The sequence below is a fragment of the Vulpes vulpes genome, chromosome 1 (genome assembly GCF_048418805.1).
Source record: "Vulpes vulpes isolate BD-2025 chromosome 1, VulVul3, whole genome shotgun sequence".
Classification (NCBI taxonomy): domain Eukaryota; kingdom Metazoa; phylum Chordata; class Mammalia; order Carnivora; family Canidae; genus Vulpes; species Vulpes vulpes.
This window is the reverse complement of record NC_132780.1, coordinates 19,013,838-19,027,436: the sequence shown is the minus strand read 5'-3', so window position 1 is coordinate 19,027,436 and position 13,599 is coordinate 19,013,838. Positions and strand designations below refer to the sequence as shown.

General features: G+C 37.0%; 1 protein-coding gene across 2 annotated transcripts in view; it reads left to right on the top strand.

The window, feature by feature from the left end:
• The window catches only part of LOC112909358 (KRAB domain-containing protein 5-like), a 169,140-nt gene extending 156,317 nt beyond the window's left edge, over nt 1–12,823 (top strand). The window contains exon 7 of one of the 2 annotated variants that reach the window (XM_072758096.1): nt 9,277–12,823. In XM_072758096.1, coding sequence (XP_072614197.1) covers nt 9,277–11,168 — 1,892 coding nt within the window. In that variant the 3' untranslated portion in view covers nt 11,169–12,823. Of the gene's footprint in view, nt 1–9,273 lie in introns of both variants that reach the window. The other variant, XM_025985264.2, reaches the window with a different exon arrangement.
• The last annotated feature ends 776 nt before the right edge of the window (nt 12,824–13,599 follow it).

The window sequence follows — 13,599 nt, the reverse complement described above, 5'->3', positions numbered from 1 at the left end:
TATTATTGAGAGTGTAGCTAAGTAATTTCTTGATACTGATGACATGGATTCCAACTCCTATAACCAGACTGCCTGAAGGAGTTTGAACTGACAATTAATTCACCCAACAGCAAATAACTCTGGATAACAGCCCCCACAGTCACAAGGAAAGGTACGTTCTTATATAACTTACCCAGTAGCCTTTGTGAAAGAGTGGCCAATCACAGTAGATTTACCATGAGCATCCCTTAGAGAAAAATCCCACAGAGTTTACCTTACTCCACTCATTTGGGTTTGAATTGTGCATTCTAGACTTGGTCCAGGAACTCCAAAGCACACCAACCCTAGACCTCTAAAAAGAAATTTGCACTAGTTCCAGACATTTTCTTTGCCTGCACCCAGTCTGAAACTCTTCATGCTGTCTCTCAATGCATAATATGTACATACTCTAGGATCTATGAGTAGTAATCTTTATTTCAATATCTGTTTTCTTTCATTAAACCATGGCTCACTATCCAATGCCAATGGGTTCTCTTAACTACTGCACTTTGAACGAAGTCACCACAAACATAATTATAAGCCATATCTACAGTTTTCTCAATCAGGATTTATAAATTTTTAACCTGTATTTTTCCTTTGCTTATGTTGTTCTTATAAGCATACCTCTTATAGGCAGAGGTTTATGGTTTTGATATGCACAGAATGCAATATGTTATATTAAGCTAAAGATATATTTTGGAGTAAAATAACTAAATAGGAAGAAATACATATGTGTATATGTGTTATGTATGTGTATGTGTGTACCTGTATCTTCAGAATGAAAGGGAAGACAAAAAGATAATTTACAATTTTCAAAACTGATGATTTCCTTGCAAACAAAAATATAGATTCATAATGGGAATAATTTTCTCTACATTGCCTTGTATTTTTTGCCTAAATCTCATAGGTTGTTTTTAGAATCTCCCCATGTAAATCCTACCTTGTCTACCTGTCTAGGACTTATGTAGGATGTACTCTGTTTTCCTTTTTCCACAGTTCAGGAACTCTTGCTTATATGACTTCCTCATAGATTTTATGAACAGATTGCAAGAAATGACATGGTGTTCAAAATTAATTTGAATATGGGTATAATTCTACAGTGAGCATGTTAAATTCCATGTAGTATGATATGATGCATTTCACTCCTTCTCAATTGGAGAAGAACATTAAGTAAGATTTCTGTAGTTACTGTTCATTTTCCATCTTAGAAATGACATTATCCATGTTACTCACTTTACTGTAATAGTTTGATTAGTGAAAACTTGGATACCTCAAGAGTCATGGGTTGTTTTAACATTTATTTGAAGGGAACAAACATGGGATAGTGCTGAGTAGATGTTCCAGTTTAGGAAGAAAACAACATTCTTTTGGGAGACATGATGCAGTCCAAGGTAAAAGATGAAAAATATATAGGCTATAATGAGAAAATTAAATGTGGGGAGGGGACATTGTCCAAGGCTGCAGTAATGTACTCAGAATCTAGAAATATGAATTTTACTTTTCTTTCCAAATCATGTCCAGTTCTTCTGTCTCCTCATTTCCATTCCATTGATGTCAGCATCACAGCTGTCATTCTTTCCTCTGTTATAGAGACTCCACTTTCACTGCTCTCCCCTCCCATCGTAGCCATGCATACCCATGTCGGTTTTTAGGAGTAGCTTGGAATGTTTTAATTCAATGAGAAATGGTTGATAACTGGATTATTTGAGACCATATGTGAGATTGAAATACAGTTTTGTCACCACTTCACTGTAAGAACAGGAGAGCACCATCACTGGTCTACAGGATTACTTCAGGCACTTGGTACTAAGGAGACTTAAAAGGACAGATAGAATATGATAGTATTCTATAGAAAGGTACGTCCTGCACATAGCAAATATGGAGAACGGAAAAGTGAGGACAGATGTGGTAAGGAGCTCCCTTTGGTCACTGAAAGGTCTTAGGAAACTACTTCTGTTGACAAATGTAACAAAGATGAGGATTTGGGATATGTGGCCATTTTCTGGGATTAGGGAAGTCAGATCCTTTTCTCATGATTTAATGCATTCCCTGGTTGTACTGTGGACCAGCTGCTATTGGATGACAGAGATGATTATACTTTCCAAGGCCCAGATGTGTGATTGTAGATGGAGAGGGGATATTAGATGACTTAAACATTCTGGTCATACCTTTTAAGATGTCACATGACAGTGAATTGTTCAAGATGCAGAGAGCTGCTGGACAGTAATACACAGAACTGGCAAGGTGTGTGTTGTGGTTGTACAAAGCACTGGTATCCCAGGTATATAAGCCCAACATAGGTCTGATCCATAATAGATGGGTGACATTCCATGGATGCTGACCCACAGCTGACTACAACCTCCCTCACTTTCACTCAACCCCATGATGAGTCTAGTCCTTGCTCTGGACTACATGCATGGCGCTGATTAGTTGGGAAGGAGGTTGCTAGTCACAGGCAGTAATCATTTCTGCTTCAGTCTACCCAATTTTTAAGCTAGATGTCCCTATTTTTCACAGGCCATCCTATCCTTATACATATTGTGACCTGAGTAGAGAGAAGATTCTTATCAATTATAGGAATAAAATCTTTTTTAAAAAATATTTAACTTGGGTAGCATGTTATACTCCCATTTAAGATTGGTTCAAAAACAATAACAAGTTTTCAGTACCTGTTATTTTGTTGTCAGCTTCACCATTAAAAGACTGATGTGTATTTATGGAAAAGATGTATATTTTGTGTTAGGTATGTACCTACAGTGAGTAAGTAGATGATTAGGTCTAATAGAATGGCTCACACATCTTAGAATGTACTGTCGATTTTTCTGTTTCTTCTCTCTAGTATTGTCCACCCTAGCCATTGTGCTTATATTTGCCCTCTCATGACATCCCAGGATACCTTCCCCATCACCAGGCATCAAACCATGTTTAAGGCAGGAAAGAAATCTGATAGGACTTAAGAAATTTAACTTGAAGACTTTCTGTTTTTATTTAGGAAGGCCATTCTCCCCAAAGCACTACTCCCTCCATGTCATTGACCAACACTCTGACATAGGTCCAGTCTAAGTACAAATCTAGAGCTATATAAAACAGGTGGACATATGTTTGTGAATGGCTCCTATTCTCTGAACTTTTCCCAGCATCTGACAGAAAGGGAATCACACTTTTCCCTGAAACCAACTATTCTAAGAAACCCCTGAAATTTAGAGTATCCTTAAGCTTAATGCACAGGAATTTTATGCTGCATGTGAACGGAGTACTGATGAAGAGCTGTTAGACCTGTAATTATTTATGTTCTCAGGGTAAGTCATCTAGGACAGCATTTTAGTGAGAATGCTATATTCAGTCCCATTTTAATATATATAAATGTATTAATATCTTATGCATTTCATAACTTAGTTGCTAAAATGTTTACATAAATTCCAATTCACTTTAATTTGAATTGTTTTCATTTAGGAATGTGAACAGAAGTGTATTTGGGGTGATCCCAGGAAGCTCAAGGAAGGTATTGAGAGAAGGGAGACGGAAGAGAAGGAAGCCAAGATAGACTCTGTTAGAGTCCGATTCATTTATGAATAAAGAAAATGTGTGTTGTATATATTGTATGTGTATGTGTGTCGCAACACTAACGTGACCGTGACCACAAGCATAGAGATTTCTAAGAGTGACTTACCTGTGGGTACCTCAGAATTGGCCTATTACTTTGTTTCCTGCAGAGTTGTCAAATGTAGACTGTGTCAGAATCACCAGGAACACTTGTAAATCTTGAATTGCTGTGCCTATCCCCACATTACCATGTCAATAGTTCTGGGGTGCAGGCCCCCAAATTTCTAACATTCTCAGATGCCTGTCTAGGTAACAGACATTGAGAACCAATGCCTGGACACATGTATGGTTGTGTTCTGCAGGAAGGGTATTAACCTATACAAAATGTACTCAGATACACAGGTGTGTAATTCTAGGTCTCCATGTGTGAAAGTGGACTCTGTGCTGGGCCGTTCCTGTGTTTTTATCTTGGATGCCTGACCTCTGTGTCTGGTCTTAGTAGTAACCGGAAACCCATTCAGGCTACATGTATATGGTTTGAGCTGGAATTTTCACTTTGAAGTCTCAGTTCATAGAGGATGTGCCATGTGAGGACTTCTGGGTGAACCATTTAGTGTCAAACAGGAAAGCGAATCCAAACGCAGTTCATCTTCTGGAAGAGCGTTTGACCTGGTAGCCTCATGTTGATGTGTAGGGTATCCAGGTTCAAACCCTGACTCTACCAATATTGAGATAATCTCTAAAACTACCTTTAAATAAATTATTTTTGTCAGTAAGAGGATAATAATATTAACACTAACATGCAGAATCAAGAACATAAAATACATTACAATAGATAAAGTATCAATAACCGTGAGACATTCATTGTCCATACTATGCAAAGGAACATGTCAGACTTTGGCAAATATCTTGGGATTTTATTTTTCATGAAAGAGGTAGCCCACAAGTAATGTTTCATCCTGGATCCTCTCTATTTGAATTTAAACACTGACCCTTGGAATATAACTGACTAGCCTGTGTGCATTTCCAAGTGGAATGATTTCTCTGGTTCACATTTTTCTTGGAATCGTTATTTTTAGGTTCACAGGAGAGACATGTCCATTGGCAACTGCGGGCCCCTGAGTGTTTTCTTTTCTTTCTTTTTTTTTTTTTAAAGATTTTATTTATTCATGAGAGACACAGAGAAAGAGAGAGGCAGAGGGAGAAGCAGACTCCACGCAGGGAGCCCGATGTGGGACTCGATCCCAGGTCTCCAGGATCATGCCCTGGGCCAAAGGTGGTGCTAAACCACTGAGCCAGCCGGACTGCCCCTCTGAGTGTTTTCTAAGCCAATGCTGGCAAGCCCACATTCGTGTGGGGCCAGAAGTTATGTTCAAACATTTGGCAGGACTGAAGGCCATTCTCTGTTGCTGCGCAGTACAGTAGGTTTCACTCTCAGACTGCCCTAGTTCCCTGTTTAAGCTCCCTGCTCATGCAGAGTCAAGATTATGCTCAACAATTGGGCAGTGCTGCTGACTTGGCTCTCTCCTCAAATAGGCCTATAAGATAGGCTCTAGGGTTGCTCAGAGTCTTTGTTCAGGCTTGCTGGGGTGGAGGTGAGGGGTAGGAGTAGTGACTGCCATGTAGAACACAGTCTGGTCCGTCAGTATTCCAAGATCTGAGTATTGGTTGCTATAAGCCATATCTACCTTCCCCATTTCTCTATGATTCCCCATTGGGCCAGCACCACAAATTCCCCTGGGCATCCCCATGAGGGGAGACCTTAATAGATCACCCAGGTAGTGGACTGCCATTTGGTGAAGCTAGATGCCCACTGCTTTCTTTTTCTTGGTAGAAGAATCGAATCATAGTTAGTGGGTGGTTTATCATGGTGGATCACTGTGTTGACCTGGGGGAGGTGTATTGTGGTCAACATGAAATTGCTCTTCTTACCCTTTTAATATTGTCCTTCTTGATCTCTGTGGGCTCACTCTTTACTGCAATTTGCCCACTAATGTCTTATGTAAAAGCTGCTAGTTGAGCTTATTATGAGAATTACTTAGGTGTGAACTACATATTTCACCATCTTTTTTTTAAAGAGAGAGAGAATCCAAAGCAGGTTAGATGCCCAGTGTGGAGGAGAAAGTGTGAGCCAAATGTGGGTCTCAGTCTTACAACCCCGAGATTATGACCTGAGCCTAAATCTAGAGTGGGATGCATAATTGACTAAGCCATTCAGATGCCCTATTTTACCATCTCAATGTCAATCCTCTGTGATGATTATCTTAATGTTTCATGAGCTAACAATAAATGTTTCCCTATATATATGCATTTATATACGTATATCTTATGTATGATTTATGTATATATTATATATTTATATATGAATATGCACACACATAAACATAAATTATTTTTATTATCCTCCAATTAGAATATTATAATGGTATACATTGAGATATTGAAAAATAACATTATGAATAAGAGTGACAAACTCCTTTAGTGTTAAAGATTTTTCTATAAAATATATCACCATGCTGGTTGTTTGATTGGTCATCACTACATGGAGTAATTTCTTTCTTTACTTTTTTTTTTCCAATTTTTAAAAAAGACTTTATTTATTCATGAAAGGCACACAGAGGCGGAGACATAGGCAGACTCCATGCAAGAGCTTCTTAGCCCAATGTTGGACTCGATCCCAGAACTCTGGGATCACACCCTGAGCCAAAGGCTGACGCTCAACTGCTGAGCCACCCAGGCATCCCAAAATATTAGATTATATATCTTTTTTTTTTAAGATTTTATTTATTTATTCACGAGAGACACAGAGAGAGGCAGAGAGAGCCATGATTTCCTCTTTTTTTTTTTAATTTTTGGAATTTAAAAGTGTGGCTTTTGAATAAGATGTTGGCATCACTTGCAAGCTCTGAGAAATGTGGAAACTCAGGCCTCACCTAGAAATCCAAATCAGGGACCCCCTACGTGGCTCAGTTGGTTGGGCGTCTGCCTTCAGCTCAGGTCATGATCCTGGGGTTCTAGGATCCAACCCCACATCAGGCTCTCTGCTCAGTTTGAGGGTCTGCTTTTCTCTCTCCTTCTGCCTGCTGCTCTGCCTACTTATTCTCTCTCTCTCTGTCAAAACAAATTTAGAAATCCAAATCAGTATATAAATTTTAATAACATCTTCAATTCATTGTCATACACATTAACACACTGGAGAAGTATATCTCTAGCTCACCTGTACTTTTCCATTATTCTATCCCTGTCTTTATGTGTGTACTACATTATTTTGGTAAGAGTGGCTTTGTCATATTATTTAAATCTGGAAGTGTAGTGCCACTAACGTGGTATTGAGTTTCAAGATTGTTCTGGGTATGTGTTATCCTGTGACATCCATATGAATGTTAGGATGATTTTGATCTTTCTGCCATAAATGACATTGGGATTTTGATAGAGATTGCATTAGTTTAATTTAATTCTGACCTCTTGTTTTTATTTATTTCTGATTTTTTTTAAATTTCCTTCCTCAGCTAAATTTCAGCTACATTTTTTCTTTCTCTTGTTCCTTATAGTATAATGTTGTTTATTTGAAGTTTTTCTTAACTCAAACATTTACATTGCACAAAACTGGAAAAGTGAAAGTCTAGTAGGGAAAATTAAAGAAATAAGCAATATAAATGATGTCCATTTGGCATAAAATAGCATAAAAATTAAAGGTGGATTCTATAATATTTTTATATATCATGCCATCTGTGAACAAAGATAGTTTCACTTTTCCTTTTTCATTTAGATTCCTTTTATATATTTTTTCTTGCCTAATTGTTCTGACTAGAATATCCACTACTATGCTAAATGGAAGTGGTAAAGTCACTTCATTACCTGTTTCTGATCATGCAGCAGAAGGCATTGGTCTTTTATTCTTGAATATGTTAGATTTCATCTTTTAGTACATATATGGCCTTTATTAGGGTGAGGTGGATTCTTTTCATTCCTACTGAGTGTTTTAAATCATGGAACAGTGTCTAGTATGCTCACATTCTTGTTCTGCATAAATAAATGTGATCATGTCATGTTTGATCTTCATTCTATTAATGTGCTGTCTTAAATTTATAGATTTCTATATTTTGAAGCACTCTGAAGTCCAGGAGGAATTCCTACCTGATTACGTTGTAAATTAGTAAAACGTGCTTTTGATTCAGGTTGCTTCCTTTTATTGTAGAGTTTACCTATTTGTCACCATAGTAGTTTGTAGTCTTCTTTGCTTAGTGTTTTCCTTGGCTTTGATAACCTGTAAATGCTGATGTATCAGAGTATTTGATAATTTCCCTTCTCTTTACTCCTTGGAAATGTTATAGAAGATCTGAAATACTTTCTCTCTCTCTTTTTTTTTTTTTTTGAAATACTTTCTCATAATGTTTCTTTGAATTATCTAGAATATTCATCTGGCATAGGACTTTTCTTTGTTTTGGGAGGTTTTTTTGTTTTGTTTCTTTTAAGGATTTTCTTTTTTTAAATTTCATGTATTTATTCATGAGAAACAGAGAGAGAGAAAGAGAGGCAGAGACACAGGCAGAGAGAGAAGCAGGCTCCATGCAGGGAGCCCAATGTGGGACTCAATCCCGGGTCTCCAGGATGATACCCTGAGCCGAAGGCAGATGCTCAACCTCTGAGCCACCCAGTCATCCATGGGAGGTTTCTTTTTAAATTACTTTTTCAATCTACTTAGTAGTGGTAGATAAATAGATTTTCTTTTCCCTCTATAGTTGAGTCAGGTAGGTTATACCTTTTTGTAAATTTTTATTTTTAAATATTGTATTTACTTATTCATGAGAGACACAGAGAGGCAGAAACACAGGAAGAGGGAGGAGAAGCAGATTCCATGCAGAGAACTTGACGTGGTACTCGATCTGGGGACCCCGGGATCATGCCCTCAGCCAAAGGCAGATGCTCACCCGCTGAGCCACCCAGGTGTCCTGCTTTTCATAAATTTATACATCTTTTTTTGGTATCTATTTGTGGGCATATAATTATCATCACCCCTTTTAATTAGCTTTATTTCCATGCTATCAGTTGTCACTACTTCATTTCTGATTTTATTGGTCTTCTTTCTTTCATTCTTCCATGATTTAGCTAAAAATATATCAATTTTGGGACACTTGGGTGGCTCACCAGTTGAGTGTCTGCCTTTGGCTCAGGCCGTGATCCTGGGGCCCAGGGATCAAGTCTCACATCGGGCTTCTTAGGAATCTGCTTCTCCTTCTGACTTGTTTCTGCTTCTCTCTGTGTGTCTCTCATGAATAAATAAATACAATCTTTAAAAATAAATAAATAAAAATATGTCAATTTTGTTGATCTTTTCTGAAACCAACTCTTCCTATTGTAGATATTTTCCTTGTTTTGCTATATCCTATTTTGTTGATTTCTATTTTAAGTTTAAATTTCCTTCCTTTCTTCTAGGTTTAGGCTCAAATAGTACTTTTCCTGATTTTTTGAGGTATAGGAAAGTGATGTGTGCTCCAGTATGACAATACCATAGAACTATCTGTTAGGCTATGTAGTCAGTACATTGTTTGCAAGTTTATGTATCCATGGAAGAATAGAGTCCTGATGATTCCTTCTCAGCCATCTTGTTGAAGTTCTCTGATTTTAATTTTGCATATTAGAAGTTTTCATTATGTTTATCTGAAAGTAGTAAATAGAATGATTTTATTTTTGTTATTTGATATCTTTCAGCAGTATCTTCAAGTGGCACCCAGAGCTTCCTGCCAACATTGTGCATAGAAGCTTCTTTCCAAAATGTGGCAGTGCATAGATATAAACATAGTGCCCTTGAGAATTTACACTTCATGGTAGACTGTAACAAAGATGGGGAGAGTGAAGAGCACCAAATATATCATGAAGGACGTATCCAAACTGAGACAACTGCGCATAATATGAATATCACTGCCCAAGATGGTGAAGGATATAAAACATTTTGGAAAACCTCCCTTCTTAAGTCTGCCTCTTCTGCAAAGCAGTGTGTTTCTATAAGCACAGCCTCAAATCAAATGATTAAACATACATATTTGCAGAATGAAAAGTTGGAAAATCTGGAAAGTTGCCTAGTCCATGCTGAAAATAATTACTTCAACCATTTTGAAAGTAGGATTGGATTGACCTTTGAGTCAAATATTTCTGAAAATCAGAGATTTAAGAATGAAGAAGAAAATTCTGAATGGGATTCATTTGAGAGGTCCTTCACTGAGGAGTTAACCCTACAAAATTACCAGAGTATTTTCAATGAAAATGGAATTGCTCAATGCAGTGAATCTGAGAAAAAATTTAACCCAGGTTCAGATGTTAATACATGTCTGAGGACTCATTTTCCAGAGACTCATTATGAATATGATAAATGTGTGGAAGTCTTTTATCAAAGCTCCAACCTTATTATACATAATAGTATCCCTATGGAAGAGAATCCTTTTAAGTTTAATGAATGTGAGAAAGCTCTTAACCAGTCCTCCAGTGTAGGTGATTATCAGAGAATTCATGTGGGAAAAAACTCTTATAGATGTTATAAACCTGGGAACATGTTTAGTCAGTCATCAAGAGTAAACATACATAACACAATCGGTACTGACCAGAAAAGTTACATTTGTAAGGAATGTGGCAAAGCTTTTGACTGGCATTCAACAGTGTGTCAACATCAGCCTATGTATATTGGAGGGAAACCTTACAAATATGAAGAATGTGGCAAGGTTTTTATCCACCACTCACACTTTACTCAACACGACAGAATTCGTACTGGAGAGAAAATCTACCAATGCAAAGAATGTGGCAAGTCCTTTAACCATCACTCAAATCTTAGTCGACATTACAGAATTCATACTGGAGAGAAACCTTACCAATGTAAAGAATGTGGCATGGCCTTCAACCAGCACTCAGTTCTTACTCGACATCACAGAATTCATACTGGAGAGAAACCTTACCAATGTAAAGAATGTGGCAAGGCCTTTAACCAGCACTCAAACCTTACTCAACATCACAGAATTCATACTAGAGAGAAACCTTACCAATGTAAAGAATGTGGCCAGGTCTTTAACCATCACTCAAGCCTTACTCAACATCACAGAATTCATAGTGGAGAGAAACCTTACCAATGTAAAGAATGTGGCCAGGCCTTTAACCAGCACTCAAACCTTACTCGACATCACAGAATTCACACTGGAGAGAAACCTTACCAATGTAAAGAATGTGGCAAGGCCTTTAACCAGCACTCAAAACTTACCGAACATCACAGAATTCATACCGGAGAGAAACCATTTATATGTACAGAATGTGGCCAAGCCTTTAACCGACACTCACATCTTACTCGACATCACAGAATTCATACTGGAGAAAAACCTTACCAATGTAAAGAATGTGGCAAGGCCTTTAACCAGCACTCAAAACTTACCGAACATCACAGAATTCATACTGGAGAGAAACCTTACATATGCAAAGAATGTGGTAAGGCCTTTAACCGGCACTCACACCTGACTCGACATCACAGAATTCATGTTGGACAGAAACCTTACACATGTAAGGAATGTGGCCACACCTTTATCCAGCACTCACACCTAAGTCAACATCACAGAATTCATACTTGAGGGAAACCTTATGAAAGTGAAGAATGTGGGAAGGCCTTTAATCACTCTTCAATCTTTACTCATTATCCAGAATTCACAGTGGAGCAAACTCTACAATGTTAAAAGAATGTGAGAAAACTTTTAAGGACGACTCACCCCTTATTCCACATCAGAGACTTCATATTGGAGAGTAACCATAAAGTTGTAAATAATGTGGAAAGGTTTTTAAGCAATGCTCATTCCTTATCAGAGAATGTATATCAGAGAAGATTTTGCCAAAATGATTAATTTGGCAAGCCCTTTACTCAGAGGTCAAGTTTTATTCAACATCACAATTTATACTGAGGAAAAACTTATAAATGTAAAGAACATGGGAAAACTTTTAAACTGCTCAACCCTTTTCAGCATCTCAGAGATTATACTGAGGAGAAACATTATAAAGGTAAAGAGTGTTGTAAGCTTCTAGTTGGAACTCACAACTTGCTCAATATCATGACTATTATATTGCATAGATAAATGTAAAATGTAGAGAAAGTTGCAGTGCCTTTAACTGGAATTCAATCTATACTCAGTATCCCAAAATGCACACTAGATTCAAACCCTAGAAACAATGAATGAGGAAAGACCTTCATTTTAAATATTCACTATAGCAAACATCAGAGAGTACATAAAGGTAAGTAACTTGAAAGATGTAAATATTTAGAAATATATGTAAGTGAACACCAACTGTCAATAAATATCACAGAAATCAAGTAGAAAGCAGAATATGAGTTAATCTATTCAGACGTTACATCAAAATACTCATAAGGAATAATAAGTTATACACTTAGAAAATATATATGCTATTATGCTTCAAAAGACTAAGTGAATGGATTTTTGCATAGGTGTAATTAATTTCAGTATGTCCTTGTTTTTGTTTTTTTGTTATTGTTGTTTTGGGTTTTTTTTGTTGTTATTGTTCATGGACCCTATCTTGGATTTGTGACTAGCAAATACTAATGTATTTGTACTCTCAAATCACTTCAGTAAATTCATTTATTCCTAATGGGTTTGTGAAAGTATGTGGTTGATTGTTGTTGCATCAAGGATATGAGATGCCCTGCTTCATTACGTGGAACTCCTATACATCTAATTGTCCATGGATGAAGAAGGACAATATAATATACAATATATGAAGAAAATCTAAGTGGAGATGCTGTTTGTGGGTATAACATTAATGTCAGTTATGAAAGAGGTGTTGAGAACATCATTCTTTATTTATTAAAACTAAAGAACCTCCTGGATATAAATAAAATATTTTACTATCTGGTCTTTGAGGAAAAAGAGGTGGCAGTCCAGTAAAATACTGATGTATCTTCATAGTAGCTATAGTAAGAAGTTAGAGGACGTCACTTGATGTGCTTGAAATGAAGAAATCCTTAAAGATATCAAAAGAGGATGACTCTTTCCTAAAATAACAAAGGATTGTACATACACAGCTTTTAAGAATGATCTCATGCCTGAAAACAATGGAAATCACTATTCCCACGTCATGATATCAGCACACAAATGCTTTTTAATGCTTGTATTCTGTATTTCCAAAAAGGATTATAGAGTGGATTTGAAATGTATAACTTAGGCTGTGTGTGAACTTAATATATTTTAATTAATAAAACATAATGGTTTTTAATGTGTTATCATGGATGAGTAATGAATGAAGTGTTATCCCACCATCAGTGTTAATCTATCTCATTTAATATAAAGTTGTAGGCAACTTATAGAATCTGTCACTTATTCAGTAATCATGTAGAATAACATACCTAGGAATCCATTTTCTCCGTGGCCTTGAAGTTTAAATGTGTGATTATTTTCCCCCTTGTTTATCTATTGTATCATATTTTCCTCTTTGGGACTTCTGGGATATTATCATGGACATATTCCAGATTATATAGGGCTTTTTTAGACTAATTAGCTTAAGTACTCCATGATACTGCTGCTTGGCATACATTTTGTGTGACCAGTGTTTTTGCGGGGCCTTGAACCTGACAGCCATCCTTCTCACTAGTGCATTCCCTAAACAACATGCTGCAAAGTCACAAGGTAATGTAACTTCTGAAATGACAACCCCAATCTGTCCTTGTGAGCAACCATGTCCCCTGTCTACCGTGACTTTCCCCTCATGTGTCTCTTAAAGAAGAGTCCCACAGTGTTGATCTGTTTTAGTTTGGATAGCCCAATCTGGACGTAGCCCTGGGACTAACGCACTGCACCAAAGGCCATAATAAAGGTATATGCCCCACTTCATATGTGAGGGGGGTGTTTGATGTTTCTATGAAGTGAAAATACACTTTTAACCGGTGGTTAAATACACCATGGGTTAAATACTTCATGGTTTCCATCAAGTAAAAATACACTTTTAACTGGTGGTTTTTTAAAAAAAAAAAAACAACAACACTTTTTAAGTGGTTGGTGT